General features: G+C 34.5%; 2 protein-coding genes and 1 pseudogene across 4 annotated transcripts; 1 reads left to right on the forward strand and 2 right to left on the reverse strand.

Annotated features, from left to right (window-relative positions):
- The first annotated feature begins 2,145 nt into the window (after window positions 1–2,145).
- Window positions 2,146–9,564, forward strand: LOC112800216 (kinesin-like protein KIN-14E). Of its 3 annotated transcripts, none has more exons than XM_029298186.2 (24): window positions 2,146–2,413; window positions 2,763–2,986; window positions 3,341–3,413; window positions 3,575–3,731; window positions 3,813–4,051; window positions 4,138–4,465; window positions 4,576–4,669; window positions 4,774–4,955; window positions 5,064–5,179; window positions 5,314–5,416; window positions 5,573–5,725; window positions 5,822–5,968; window positions 6,087–6,287; window positions 6,447–6,611; window positions 6,691–6,801; window positions 6,903–7,043; window positions 7,136–7,330; window positions 7,411–7,537; window positions 7,642–7,844; window positions 7,951–8,133; window positions 8,304–8,399; window positions 8,485–8,682; window positions 8,769–9,040; window positions 9,134–9,564. In XM_029298186.2, exons 4-24 carry the CDS (start codon window positions 3,621–3,623, stop codon window positions 9,324–9,326), a joined length of 3,558 nt encoding a protein of 1,185 aa, XP_029154019.1. In that variant the 5' UTR covers window positions 2,146–2,413; window positions 2,763–2,986; window positions 3,341–3,413; window positions 3,575–3,620; the 3' UTR covers window positions 9,327–9,564. The 3 variants fall into 3 exon arrangements, 2 of the variants coding, with proteins under 2 accessions (XP_029154019.1, XP_025698149.1); XM_025842364.3 differs by having other exon boundaries at window positions 3,600–3,731; XR_011881749.1 differs by having other exon boundaries at window positions 2,172–2,413; window positions 3,600–3,731; window positions 8,495–8,682.
- A 75-nt stretch (window positions 9,565–9,639) lies between these two features.
- On the reverse strand, window positions 9,640–11,488 carry LOC112800219 (probable L-type lectin-domain containing receptor kinase S.5). Its single transcript, XM_029298187.2, has 2 exons — window positions 10,758–11,488; window positions 9,640–10,506 (listed from the first exon to the last, which is right to left on the reverse strand). Exons 1-2 carry the CDS (start codon window positions 11,212–11,214, stop codon window positions 9,710–9,712), a joined length of 1,254 nt encoding a protein of 417 aa, XP_029154020.2. The 5' UTR covers window positions 11,215–11,488; the 3' UTR covers window positions 9,640–9,709.
- Window positions 11,489–11,950: 462 nt separating this feature from the next.
- On the reverse strand, window positions 11,951–14,434 carry LOC114924050 (probable L-type lectin-domain containing receptor kinase S.5; annotated as a pseudogene).
- Window positions 14,435–14,733: the final 299 nt, after the last annotated feature.

The following is a 14,733-nucleotide window of genomic DNA, read 5'->3' on the forward strand; positions in this document are numbered from 1 at the left end:
ATATAATACATTAAATAATACTATACATATTTAATAGTTTTAATTGGCAATTAATATGATAAAATTGATAAAATTATATTAAATTAATTTTAAATTGAAGGATTTCGATGTCTCAAATTATCCTTTTAATTAAATTTTGGTTTGATATAATTTTATAAATTTATCATGTTAATAGTTAATTAAAATTTTTATATGTATTATAATATCATTTAACGTGTCATATTAATTTTTAAAAGACGAATTTAATTAATTTTTTTAAAAATTTAATTTAAAAAACGAATAATAATTCTTCAAAACGAATTTGACAATTTCCCTTTAAATAATACCTACTACCACTAAACAAACATATTAGTATCACCATTAGACATTAATATTTGTTAGTTGTTACATAGACATGGTTATAAATACATTCTCCAATAATCATAATAATAGATAGTAATGATAGTATACATATGGAGTTGTATACTCACCTACGAGCAAACTATAGAAGATAATAGTTTACTTTCCATATTCTTATAATAATAAAGAACATGCATGTGCAACAATGTTGTATCAATTAATTTAATGTACTTAGAGTTTTTTATATTTCTATTTAAACACGTTTCTTTTATTATAATTCAAATTGTAAACACGGTTATATAAATTAAATTCCATTATTATTTTAAATTGTGACATCATTATAATTTGTTATTAGTTACTATTTATGTATATGTACAATGAATTTCATTGCTGATTGCAAAATTAAGACTGCAAATAGAAAAATAAAATAAAATGTGTGTATCATTTTGTATAAAACTGTCAATCATCAGGAAATGAAGTATATTAAAGTAAATTCCTTTTTCCTTTTGAAAGTATATTAAAGTAAATTCTTATACCATCTGTTTGTGAATATATTATTAAGTTAATGGTTAAATTAATTTTTAAAAAAATAGGTTATTTTTTAAATTTATCTCTAAAAATTTTTATTAATTAAATTAATTTTTTAAAGATTATAAATTAATTATTTTTGTCCTTTTATCACTCAATTAATAATTTTTGTTAACAATTAATGATATAAAATATTAACTGGTAGCATACGTAATACTTATTATGTCTAATTATTACACGTTAAACAAATATGTTTAAAAATTTATTAATTTAGTCCATTTTTTTAATTATATAAATTTTAATCCTAATATAACTTAACGACACTAAATTGGTAAATTTTCATAAATATATTTATCTAGCATCTAATTGGATATGTTAAATATCATGGATGATAATGTGAATTAACATTTTATATCATCAATTATTTATGAAAACAATTAATCCAGTAATTAAAGAGCAAAAATAATTAATTTATAATCTTTAAAAAAATAATTTAATTAATAATTTTTTTTAAGAATAAATTTAAAAAATGAATCATCTTTTAAAAATTGATTTAACTATTAAAATAGGTAAATATTATGGTGTCTATCATTTTGTACCTAAATTACTAAAAAAATAAATAAATAATATTTAATAACTTTTATATGATTTAATTTTTATTTTAAATATTTATTTTTTATTTAAAAAAATTAGATAATTTAAATAATTTAAACACCATAACAAAAATACCATTGAATTCACCATTAAAGTATTAATCCATAAATATTAAAGAGAGAGAGAGAATCGTGCAGCTATGTCTTGTGTATTTATTATATTTTTTTAAAATTTGATGAAAGATTATTATTCGGCCGTACTATTTTATTTTATTTTATTTCATTTCGGTGGAATTCAAGCTCTTCAAGAGAAAGGGTAAGAAAAGGGGATCCAAAGACTTTTGGAATTAGAAATTCAGAAATGGAATAAACTAAATGAATGTACTATTAAGTAGTAACTACAATGCATAATTTAGAAAATAAAATAATTTATTTACATACTAAAATTAATTATTAAAATTAATTATTATATATTTTTATATAAATATATATAATTTAATTTATTTTTAATATATATTTTATATTTTAATTATATTTTATTTTAGTAGCTGATTTATTGTTATAAAATATATTACATATATGCCTGACTAATAGGTCACCAAAATATTGCATAGTATCATCATTATCTATGAATTAATTAAGGTGTAATTAATATTAATATATGAAACCATGAATTCATTTATTTATGGCAACATTATTCTGAGTTTCTGAGTGAGTGAAGAAGAAGAAAGTAATAAGAAAGTAAAAGAAAAAGAAAAGAAAACCGTGTTTGTGTTTGATTTCCAAAAAGTTTTGGTGCTTAATAATGCTCTCGTGACTCTCTCTCTCTTCATCACCAACAAAACCTTTCAATTTTTAAACCAATACACACATCTCATCTGCAACCAAATCTACTGCCATTCACTTCATACTTCAGAGTTCAGATCTCTCTCTCTCTCTCATTGCACTTTAAGGTTGTCTTTTATTTTATTTGTTTAGTTCTGTTTAGCTGAGATACCTTGGAATGTGTGTCCGGTTTTGTTTCTTAATCTTCTGGATCTTCAACTACTTAGATCATTGCTCAACCTGCAGAATTTCAATGCATGCTTCTTCTTCTTCTTCTTCTTCATTATGTTATTATTATTTCTTTTCCTTTTCTTTTTGGTCTCTGTCTTGATTCTCCATTGCTCGGTTTTATTCAGTCATATTTTCAATGCTGCAAATTCAGAAAGCTCCAATCTTTACTCCAAATGGTTGAAATGTTTCTGAGGCAATGAAACTGAAATGATGTATGCAAATTCAATTTTTTACTTTTCTATGCAGTGGAAGTCTGAACTCTGAAGGAGCTTAAGGAAGAGCAATTTTTGCTGCAAGTGGAAAAAAAAAATGACCATTGATATGCCACCATCTGTGGCACAAAGTGTGAGGACTAATAGATCTTCATTTAGTTCAAGCTTTGGCCATGAGGATAATACCCCTCTTCACCACTATTCTGCTGTTAGTAATGGTGATGGCTATGAAAGTGATAGCTCAAGTTTTGCACCACCGTGAGTATCATGCTTTGTTTCAAGTTTCATTGCATTATATTAATGCAAGTGTTTGATAAGTATTTTTGGATAAAAAGGTTGGAATTTTATGTGTTTGGTGTGTTGGCAAATGTTCAAACCTGAAATCAATGAGGCTGAAATTTCTGAATTATATTAGTAGAGTTTACCAAAGAACCTATGGATTTTCTTCCACAATTTTCTTGGTGTTCTCTGAAAACATTGTATGCTGCTGCTCACCATAATTTTCATATTATGCACTTTTTTCTCCTTTCCCCCATTTGAGTGGCTAGTTTTATGGCAATGCAAGAACGAATTCTCTGATTGTGACCTAATGATTTTATTCATTTGTTGCAGCACACCAAACACTCTATCAACAGCTATTCCAGCTGAACTTGCTGGAGTTGTACCCTTGATTGATAGATTCCAGGTGCGGAATACATATTTCTATCTATCTAGAATTGTAATTTGCTTGAGTAATATTCTTCCCTCTTTATTATGTAACTCAATGATCTTTGTCCAACTAAGTTTATGTGTCATTGGTAGATTTAATTGATTGGTTTATGTGCATGTTCATGTCAAATCATCAAGTTCTCCTTGATGCTGTTTGTTATAGGTAGAAGGATTCTTAAAATTGATGCATAAACAAATTCAATCTGCCGGCAAACGAGGATTTTTTTCTAAAAGATCTGTGGGACCTCAAGTTCGAGAGAAACTTACATTTGAGGACATGCTTTGTTTCCAGAAGGTAATCAAATGCTCAATTTTCCATAATGCACAGTTAAGTATATCAAACACAATTGAAGAGCTAAGTTGAAAATTCATGTAGGATCCAATTCCAACATCGTTGCTTAAGCTGAACAGTGATTTGGCAAGTCGTTCAACAAAATTATTCCAGCTAGTTTTGAAATATATGGGTGTTGATTCATCTGATCGTGTATCTCCAATTAGCTTAGACGAACGAGTTGAGCTTGTAGGCAAAATATACAAGCAAAGTTTGAAACATTCAGAACTCCGAGATGAACTTTTTGTCCAGATATCAAAACAAACAAGGAACAACCCGGATAGGCATGCACATTTCTTAAGTACTTAATTTCATTCTTTCATGTTTTCTTGTAGTGGTTAATATCTTTGTTGGTCTTTATCTAAATCAGGGAATCGTTGATTAAAGCATGGGAGTTAATGTATTTATGTGTATCTTGCATGCCTCCTAGTAAAGACATTGGGGGATATCTATCAGAATATATTCATCATATAGTAAATGGTGTGAATACCGGCCCCGAGATTCGAGCCCTTGCATTGAATACATTGAGTGCATTGAAGCGCTCTGTCAAGGCTGGTCCTAGACATATAATTCCAGGGCCCAAGGAGATTGAAGCTCAGTTGACTGGGAAAAAGCTTACAACTATAGTGTTCTTCCTAGATGAAACTTTTGAAGAAATTTCATATGACATGTCAACAACGGTTGCTGATGCTGTTGAGGTTTTCTTAAAACTCTTATCTACTGCTGTCTTAGACATAGTTATTTTCCTTTTGTTTCAATTTCTTGATATCCTCAATCAATTGTGTTCATTCTATCAAGATTGCTTCAGGAACTTGCAGGGATCATCAAGTTGTCAACATACTCTAGCTTTAGCCTCTTTGAATGTCGCAAAGCTGTTACTACCTCGAAATCACCTGATTCCGGTAACATAATCTCCTTTTCCCCCTCATTGCTTCGTTGCTTGTTGATATTGTTAATCTAGCTATCTGAAATCAATAGTCTCACAACTGTTCTTATTGTTACTTAGAGGAGTACGTTGGGCTAGATGATAATAAACATATTGGGGATCTACTAGCAGAATTTAAGGCAGCAAAAGATCGAAGCAAAGGAGAAATTTTGCATTGTAAATTGATCTTCAAGAAGAAATTATTTCGTGAATCAGATGAAGCTGTGACAGATCCAATGTTTATGCAGTTGTCCTATGTACAAGTATGCCTTTTTTATTTTCTTTTTTGTTAATGAAAAAGAATTTCTAACTTTTAACTGTAATTGCCTTAAAAGGTATATGGTTTTCTGATGCTGGATGTGTTATTACAGTTGCAACATGATTATATTTTTGGAAATTATCCGGTTGGAAGGGATGAAGCATCCCAGCTATCTGCATTGCAAATTTTAGCTGAGATTGGATTTGTTAGGAGACCCGAATCATGCTCGTAAGTGGTTTTCAACTATCATCTTGTTGCAAGCTATCATCCTACAGTGTTTAGCATGCTATTGTTGATGTTCTGTTGATTGAAATTGGAATTTTCTAATCTACAGAACTGACTCAAATATCTGTATTTATCAGTGACTGGAGCTCATTTCTTGAGCGATTTCTGCCTAGACAAATTGCAATGACACGAGCAAGACGGGAATGGGAGCTGGACATTCTTTCGTGCTACCATTCACTGGTATGGGACTCTGATACTGGCTAAGAGCCTGCACCATCTGTTTATCATTTTTCCAGTTGTAGTTTGTGTCATTGATTATTATTGATACCCTTAAGTCTGCACCTAATAGTAGTCTTTTTTCTTCTCTCATTTAATATAGCATTCCTTTTTTCATAGGAGCATTTGACAAAAGATGATGCAAGACAGCAATTTCTGCATATACTCAGGACACTTCCATATGGGAATTCTGTTTTCTTCAATGTGCGCAAGATTGACGATCCAATCGGGCTTTTACCTGGACGAATAATATTAGGAATTAACAAAAGAGGGGTGAGAATTTATAGTGTGATAAAATATTTTAGACTTAAATTTTTAGGAATGAGTTGATCTTTTAGTTAAATGTTTCTTCTGGCATATTGTATACAGGTCCACTTTTTCCGTCCAGTTCCCAAGGAGTATTTGCATTCAGCTGAGTTGAGAGATATAATGCAATTCGGAAGCAGCAACACTGCAGTATTTTTTAAAATGCGAGTTGCAGGTGTTCTCCACATATTCCAATTTGAAACCAAGCAGGTGATGCTTTGATTGACATAAACTATTCAAGTTCTTGATTTTGGTCCTTCTTACTTGACTAATATCTTTATCAGTTTGGAGTTATTGAATGTCATTGGTATCTCATCCTTCATTGTAGGGTGAGGAAATTTGTGTAGCTCTTCAAACACATATAAATGATGTAATGCTCCGTCGCTACTCAAAAGCACGGACTACTGCTGGTGGTTCTTTGAATGAAGATATCTCTAGTAATTTCAAGTCTCCTAATTTGGAATCATATGAGAAGCGTGTCCAAGATTTATCAAAGCTTGCTGAAGAGTATAAAAGAAATGCTGATCAAGTAAGTTTAAGCTTCTAATTTCTAATGTATGTTATGATATGCTGTGCAAAATTAAGGTTTATCCTAAACTCTAAATCCTTAATGATTGAAGCCTTAAGCATTAGGCCAATGCATATTTTTTCGGTCAATTGATATAATATCTTAAATTATGTTGAATAGTTGCGTGAAGAATTGAACGAGAAGCGAAAACAAGAAGAGAAAATGCTACAAGAGTTGGAGAGCTTGAACGAATCCTTGAATGTTGATAAGCTTAGTCTTGAGGAAGTTACAAATGACCGTGATAGGCTTATCTCATTATGTGATGAAAAAGATAAGGCTCTTCAGGTAAAGTTCTTAACTTAATTGAATTGGTCTTAACATCTTCACATTATTGACCTATCTCAATGATTATACAATCTACTAGGCTGCAATTCTAGAGAAAAGGAACATGGAAACAAGGATGACCAAGTTGAATAAATTGGTTATAGAGAAAGAGAACACTACCCAAAATGAGCCTATTGGAGCAAATCAGCAAGTAAGATGCCTTTTGAAAGTAGTTGTTCATCGTCATTCTTCTTATTGATATAATTTATTTTAATTACATATCATTTGTGGACTTTGTCTGGTACTTGATAGGTTTTACAAAAGCTTGAAGCTGAGCTAAAACTTTGTAAAGATGAGCTTCGTGTAGCTGAAGAAACCATCAAAAGCCTGACAACTGACAAATTGATTTTGGAGCAGAGGCTGTCTAGCCTTGAGAAGAAAAATTCTGAAGAGGTAAAGAAGATTGAGACTCTATTAGTTATTTAACTTTAAAACAAATAATTCTAAGATGTTCAATCAGCATCATGGTGGTGGTTATAATGCAGAGTTCTTCTATTCAATTGAAACTTGAACAAGAACGCAAAACTCTGAAAGGTCAAGTTTATGACCTCGAAAGAAAAGTAGAAGTATTCAGACAAGAGTTAGTTGCTGCTGAGTCTACACTTTCAGCCAAGGACTCTGAATTGAATGCATTGAAGAGCAATTTGAGAGAGCTTGAAGAATTGAGAGAAATGAAAGAGGTTTTGATACTCTTGTCTCAACTTATGGTGTTAAATTTAAGATGCAAAGCAACTTATAAATTTCTTTTTACTTCATTTAGGACATTGATAGAAAGGACAAACAAACAGCTGCCATATTGAAGATGCAAGCAGCTCAACTAGCTGACATGGAGTTGCTTTATAAAGAAGAACAAGTTTTGAGGAAGCGATATTTTAATACAATAGAAGGTGGCAAGGATAAAGTTTTAATTACAAAAATTATGTCTTTGACTTGTGAATTTACATATTTAATCGACATAATAAGAACATTGGAATTTTGGCCTCTATTTCAGATATGAAAGGCAAGATAAGAGTGTATTGTCGGTTAAGGCCTCTAAGTGACAAAGAAATTGCTGAGAAAGATGGAGATTCTCTTACTACTGTAGATGAGTTTACTGTTGAACATCAATGGAAAGATGATAAACCAAAACAACACATATATGATCGTGTGTTTGATGGCAATGCCACTCAAGAAGATGTATTTGAGGATACAAGGGTAAGTAAAATCATGGCAAATTCTTGCTTTAGATATATATGAACATTAAAATTTTCTTACATCATCACTCTTTAACATTGTCATTATCTTGGCCATTACATTGCAGTACTTGGTGCAATCGGCCGTAGATGGTTATAATGTCTGCATTTTTGCTTATGGTCAAACTGGTTCCGGAAAGACATTTACAATTTATGGATCTGAAAGCAACCCTGGCCTTACCCCACGTGCCACTGCAGAACTTTTTAGAATTTTAAGGAGAGACAGTAACAAGTTTTCATTTTCCTTGAAGGTAACAATTTTAAATTTCAGATTAATAACTGTTTTGCATTTTTTTAAAAAAATATGTCATTATCTCCTGAATATATGTACAATGATCTTGCTGAAGTAGGTGATTAAGGTTTTTCCTTTGTCATGTGAGTGTAATAATATCATAATACTTCTTGTGCATCAATGATGCAGGCATACATGGTGGAACTATACCAAGATACACTTGTTGATCTTTTGTTACCAAAGAATGCCAAGCGTTTAAGATTGGATATTAAGAAGGACTCAAAGGTAAACATTTGTATTGATTGTAAATTTCCAATCTCAGATCATTTTTAAGAATCCAAAGTATTTAGAATTATTCAATTGATGCTAGGGAATGGTAGCTGTGGAAAATGTAACGACCGTGTCAATTTCTACCATGGACGAACTGAACAGCATAATACAAAAAGGATCTGAAAGGCGACATACTTCGGAAACACAAATGAATGAAGAAAGCTCAAGATCTCATCTTATTCTATCAATAGTAATTGAAAGTACTAATCTTCAAAGTCAATCAGCTGCAAGGGGAAAGGTAGTACTATTCTTTAAGGTTATTTTGAAATATAGTTGTGCTGTTCTGTGGATGTTAACCTATTTTTATGTTGATTTGAAATACAGCTGAGTTTTGTGGACCTTGCTGGTTCAGAGAGAGTGAAAAAATCAGGTTCTGAAGGTAGTCAACTTAAAGAAGCACAAAGTATCAATAAATCATTATCAGCACTTGGAGATGTTATTAGTGCTTTATCCTCTGGTGGACAACACATACCTTATAGGAATCACAAGTTAACTATGTTGATGAGTGATTCATTGGGGGGAAATGCTAAAACTCTCATGTTTGTGAATGTGTCTCCAGCACAGTCTAGCTTGGATGAGACTCATAACTCTCTTATGTATGTCAACTATTTGTTTTTTTTTATCCTTTTTTTCATATATAAAAAAAGAATTGCCTAACAAAATTGCATTATGTTTTAATGATAATTTAGGTATGCATCAAGGGTGAGGTCAATTGTGAATGATCCAAGCAAAAATGTTAGTTCAAAAGAGATAGCTAGGTTGAAAAAATTAGTTGCTTATTGGAAGGAACAAGCAGGTAGAAAAGGGGAGGATGAAGATTTAGAAGAAATTCAAGATGTAAGACCTTCTAGAGATAGAATTGATGGCCGCCATTCTATGTAGAGTAACTATTTATTATTCAATTCTAAGAAAATAGGAACTGTCATTTGTTGTATTTTTGGTTTTGCTTCATTGGAATGTCATCTGTTAAATTTTCAAGGTTGCATGTGCTTATAAATAGGTTGTAAGGTATAATTTTTTTTTTTTTTTGGAGGGATGTAACTCTGTATAGTTGAACCTTGTATATATGTTGTTAATCTTTAACTCATTCAATATTAATGTATACTTTATTCTTCCTAAATATGGTACTCAAAAGTATACAATTATACACTTAAGAGATAAGGTGTGGATAACATCTTAAATCTAGGACATCTTTTTTTATGGACTTACTTTGGAAAATGAGTATAACTCTCCAAGACTTATAATTATAAGGCTATCAATAACATTTAACGAGCAAAGAAGGTTGTGTTAATGGGAGAGTACTCTAAAGTTGCAGCTGTAGGCTCACTTGAAGAAGGATCACCCGAGGAAGCGCCGCTTTGATCCGCGGCAGGCCACACAAAAGGTGGCTTGAAGGGTGGAACATAAGGCACAGGAACTGACCCTGATATGATCTGAACAATTGTCTGCATCTTAGGCCTCTCACTTGCAATGGGGTGAGAGCATGCTAACCCCAATTTCAATACCCTCTCTGCTTCTTCAGCCTCAAACTCATTCTCTAGCCTTGGATCTACTGCCTCTAGTATCCTTCCCTGGCGGTGCAAGTGCCAAACCCAATCCACAAGAAACTGATAGTCCAAATTCTTTGTCCATGGCCTCTGTCCACACACCACCTCCAGCAAGACTGCGCCGAATCCATACACGTCGGATTCACGCGTGGCCTTTCCGATGTATAAGCACTCTGGTGCAATGTAGCCCATAGTTCCAGGAACACCATGCAAATTTGCATAAGATGTCTTCTTGTTCTCAATTGCACGAGCCAAACCAAAATCGCCTAAGCGTGCATTAAAGTCAGAGTCTAGCATGATGTTACTTGCTTTGAGATCTCTGTGGATCACTTTCTTATCGCATTCGTTGTGTAGGTAGTTCAAAGCAGCAACCAACCCTGATATGATCTTGTATCTTAGATGCCAACTTAATGGGGTTTTGTTGGTCCCTTCCTTGAAGAAAAGGTGATGATCTAAGCTTCCATTAGGCATGTACTCATATACTAAAAGTAGTATCCCATTCTTGTGGCACCATCCTGCATATTTATCATCAAATTAGTAAAAAAAAGCAATGCAATATAATATATACTCAGCTAATTATTACTAAATGAAACTTCAATAGTAGAGACTCACATGCAATTCTCCTGGGAAGTTGATAGTTGATAACCAATAAATGATTAGACATGTTTGATTAAATTGTCATCTAATCATGTCATCTAATAATGTTTCACTATCAACTTTACATCAAGACAACTGTGTAAGTTTCCACCAACTTCAATATAGAGACCAAGTAAGCGGACAAGGTTCTTGTGACGAAGAGAATTGATGATGGTGAGCTCAGCCAGGAAATCATGTGTGCTAGAGATCTTGTCCCTCAAGAACTTCTTGACAGCCACCTGGGTCTTGTCCTTAGGAAGTGTTCCTCTGTAAACAGCACCAAAACCACCTTGTCCTAGCTTGTTCTTGACATCATCGAAGTTGTTGGTTGCCATCTTCAGATCCTCAAACCTGTACTCTTTGGGGGTTCCCGGGAGGTTCCTCAATGTGTTCACCAGCGTCTTGTCTGACCCACTTTGGCTTATCATTTTGCTTATGCATTTGAGGCAATACACAAATCTACGAATGATGCTGATAATACCTATGGTTACAAGTATTAGAACAGCCACTACAATATACAGAGGGATCAGTGAATGCGCCATGTCGTTGGAGTGTTGAAAATTGAAACCAATAAAGTGATCAAACATGGTTTAATTTTATTGTTTTAATTTGTATCTGAAGTTGAAATTAATGTATTAAAATATTGCCCTGCCGAAATTAAAAGATAAAGAATGTATTTGTCTCACTTTATGTCGTTAACTACAATGTGGATACAACAAGAAGGACTCGACAAACAATAATGTTAGTGATGAATAATATTCATTTGAGTGGAATAATACTAATACTGTCAGAGAAGTCTCATGTGGATAAGACTCATAACTTGTGAGTTGAGAAGAAATTAATAAACCGTTAGTTTCCAAAGTTTAAGATAAACGTGAACATTTACACTATACATACTTCATTCCTGCATGACGTACATATAACAAATTGTTTGACGAATTGAATTTGATACTAGCTAGTGCAAATTAATGTATGAAGATATATAACAAGAAGGTAAGAAACAATGTTGTTCATTCATCGTCGTATATAATTAATAATAGAACAATGCCAAAGCCACCTTGACCAAGCTTGTTGCTGTCATGGAAATTGTTGGTGGCGATCTTGAGCTCCCGGAACCTGAACTCTCTTGGAGTCCCTGGCAGTCTCCTCAGTCTGCTCAACAATTTCGGGTCCGATCCACTTCCAACTGCTTTTGACAATTTTCCGGGAACTTTCTTCAATCTGGCTTGTTAATGTGATTAAATTATATATACCTCTAAATTATATTTGTCATTCTATTTGTCATTTTTTGTATTTTTGTTTTTGCTCTAGTGGAATGCCATCTGTTAAATTTCCAAGATTGCAACTCTGTATAGTTGAATCTTGTATATGTGTCGTTAATCTTTAACTCATTCAAATATTAATGTATACCTTATTCTTCCTAAATATAGTACTCAAAAGTTTACAAATATACACTTGAGACTTTAGAACATCTCTTTTAATGAACTTAGTTTTGGAAATGAGTGGAACTCTCAAGACTTGTAAAGGCTATCAGTAACATTTAACGAGCAAAGAAGGTTGTGTTAATGGGAGAGCACTCTAAAGTGGCAGCTGTAGGGCCTTGATCCACGGCAGGCCACACAAAAGGTGGCTTGAAGGGTGGAACCTGACCCTGATATGATCTGAACAATTGTTTGCATCTTGGGCCTCTCAGGAGCCATGGGGTGAGAGCATACTAGCCCCAATGTCAAGATCCTCTCTGCCTCTTCAGCCACAAAATCATTCCCAAGTCTGGGGTCCACTGCTTCTAGAATCTTCCCTTCACCATGTAACTGCCAAACCCAGCCCACCAAGAAATGATGCCCCCCAATCTTTGCCCATGGTCGTTGACCACACACTACCTCGAGTAACACAGCTCCAAATCCATACACATCGGACTCGCACGTGGCCTTACCGGTGTAAAGGCACTCCGGCGCAATGTAGCCCCGAGTCCCTGCTGGTACACCCTCGGCATACGAGGTTTTCTCGTTGTCAAGCGTTCGAGCTAAGCCAAAGTCACCTAATCGTGCATTGAAGTCGGAATCAAGCATAATGTTGCTTGCTTTGAGATCTCTATGCACCACTTTTTGATCATACTCATTGTGCAGGTAATTTAGTGCAAAAGCCACGTCTAATAAGATCTTATATCTTAGACTCCAACTTAGTGGGGTTTTGGTAGTCCCTTTCTCAAAGAAAATGTGGTTATCCAAACTTCCATTAGGCATGTATTCGTATACCAACAGTAGTGTCCCTTTGTTGTGGCACCATCCTGCATATATTTTTATAATTTAATTCCGTAATATCACAAAAAAAATAAAACTCAATTTAAATTATGTAATATCACAAAAACAAATTATATCAAAAGCTGAGTTGATTGCTTAGCATGTTTCTTTGACTGATGACCCAATTACCTAGTAAGCGCACAAGGTTCTTGTAACGGAGACAGTTGATGATGGTGAGCTCAGCCAAGAAATCACTGATGCCTTTGATGCTGTCCCTTGAGAACTTCTTGACTGCCATTTGCAGCTTCTCCTTCGGCAGTGTTCCTCTGTAAACGATGCCAAAGCCACCTTGACCAAGCTTGTTGCTGTCATGGAAATTGTTGGTGGCAATCTTGAGTTCCCGGAACCTGAACTCGCTGGGAGTCCCTGGCAATCTCTTCAGTGTGCTCAACAATTTCGGGTCCGATCCACTTTCCCTTATCTTCCTGCGTAGGAAATGCATAACACCGGTAATAAGCAAAGCCAAAAGAGGTGCTCCCACACCAACACCTACGCCGGTCTTCCACCAGTAATTATCATTTCTTGCACTACTCATACTATAATTAGGTAGAACCTCCACCGACAAGTTCCATCTAAATATTGCGTTCAACTCGTAATAATTGCCGGTGGAAGCCGAGAACCCAAAATATGACATGTCATTCACCAAACCTTTCAGGTCTAGATGCGAACTCAATACTGCCTTCGATGGCTTTTCCGCTACTATGGGGCCATCGTAATGATACTGACTCTCCGCCATGTACACCTCCATCTCCTTCTTTACACCATCGTACTCCACCCACACCATGTAGAACCGCGTGTCATTACTTGGAGCCAACCAAACTTGGAAAGAGGAACGGTAACTTTGGAGACGACGCCATTGATGTCGAGTCCCACGTGGTTGTCGTCGGGGTCGAAGTCCTGCTTCACGGTATCGAACTCCACTGCAACGATTTGGTTGGAAGAATTGCCGTCGGTTAATTGATTGGTGAGGCCCAGGTAATTGCCATAGCTGAGGGGTGGAATCGAGAGAGAAGGTCCGATGATAAAGGCAATACCTTCGCCGGGAGTGTTGTTGCGAACGCGATAGATGTTCATGAGGAAGGAGGTGTTGAAGGAAGCGATTCTTGTGTCATCCCACAGCTTGAAGGGCTTGTTGATGAACACTCGTCCGGAGTTGACGCGGAGGGCCCCATCGGCGGAATATGGACTCAGTTGAAGGTCACTGAAATTCAGCCATGCCATTGGTATGACATATAACTCTCTGTTGATCATGGAGTGATTGAAGGGCCCAAAATTATATTTCTCTGTCTCCTGGGACAGGACCACTACCAGGAACAGTGGCAAAATAGCAAATGTGGTTGCACTGCCAAGGTAGAGCCATCGCCGTGAATCCATGTTAACAAGCTGACTGCCAATTTGACTCAAAATCAAATTAAAACATATTACATAGTGTGTGTAGTCAATATGAGCGCCGTGTATACAACTTCAGACTCTGAACGCGTTTTGACATTTTCGGGGAACTTTCTTCGGTCGCTTAGAGATGTCAACGGGGCAGGGTGGGGTGGGGATGCCTCCCTGCTCCGCCATCAGATTTGCTTTCTATCCCCGTTTTTATTTTCCATTCTGGAAGAATATTACTTACCATTCCCATTCTCCAGAGTCTCATTCTCCGTGGAGATCCATTTTCCATCTACCTAATAATTCTAATTAATTATTAATTTTTATACGAATAGAGTTGTAAGTATTTATTTTATACAAAAATGATAAGATTTTATATAAAAAATTTAAATGACACGATGATAACTTCTTTTAAAATAACGTAATGGA

The sequence above is a fragment of the Arachis hypogaea genome, chromosome 5 (genome assembly GCF_003086295.3).
Source record: "Arachis hypogaea cultivar Tifrunner chromosome 5, arahy.Tifrunner.gnm2.J5K5, whole genome shotgun sequence".
In the NCBI taxonomy this organism is placed as follows: Eukaryota; Viridiplantae; Streptophyta; class Magnoliopsida; order Fabales; family Fabaceae; genus Arachis; species Arachis hypogaea.

What these genes read in the sequence shown, in the direction of transcription:
- LOC112800219 (XM_029298187.2), bottom strand. Translation starts at nt 11,214, where the DNA reads ATGTTTGATCACTTTATTGGTTTCAATTTTCAACACTCCAACGACATG. An exon ending in GAACCTTGTCCGCTTACTTG is followed by an intron (nt 10,507 to 10,757) that starts GTCTCTATATTG and finishes ATAAATATGCAG; the next exon opens with GATGGTGCCACAAGAATGGG.
- LOC112800216 (XM_025842364.3), top strand. Translation starts at nt 2,826, where the DNA reads ATGACCATTGATATGCCACCATCTGTGGCACAAAGTGTGAGGACTAAT. An exon ending in AGCTCAAGTTTTGCACCACC is followed by an intron (nt 2,987 to 3,340) that starts GTGAGTATCATG and finishes CATTTGTTGCAG; the next exon opens with CACACCAAACACTCTATCAA. An exon ending in GAGACTCATAACTCTCTTAT is followed by an intron (nt 9,041 to 9,133) that starts GTATGTCAACTA and finishes ATGATAATTTAG; the next exon opens with GTATGCATCAAGGGTGAGGT.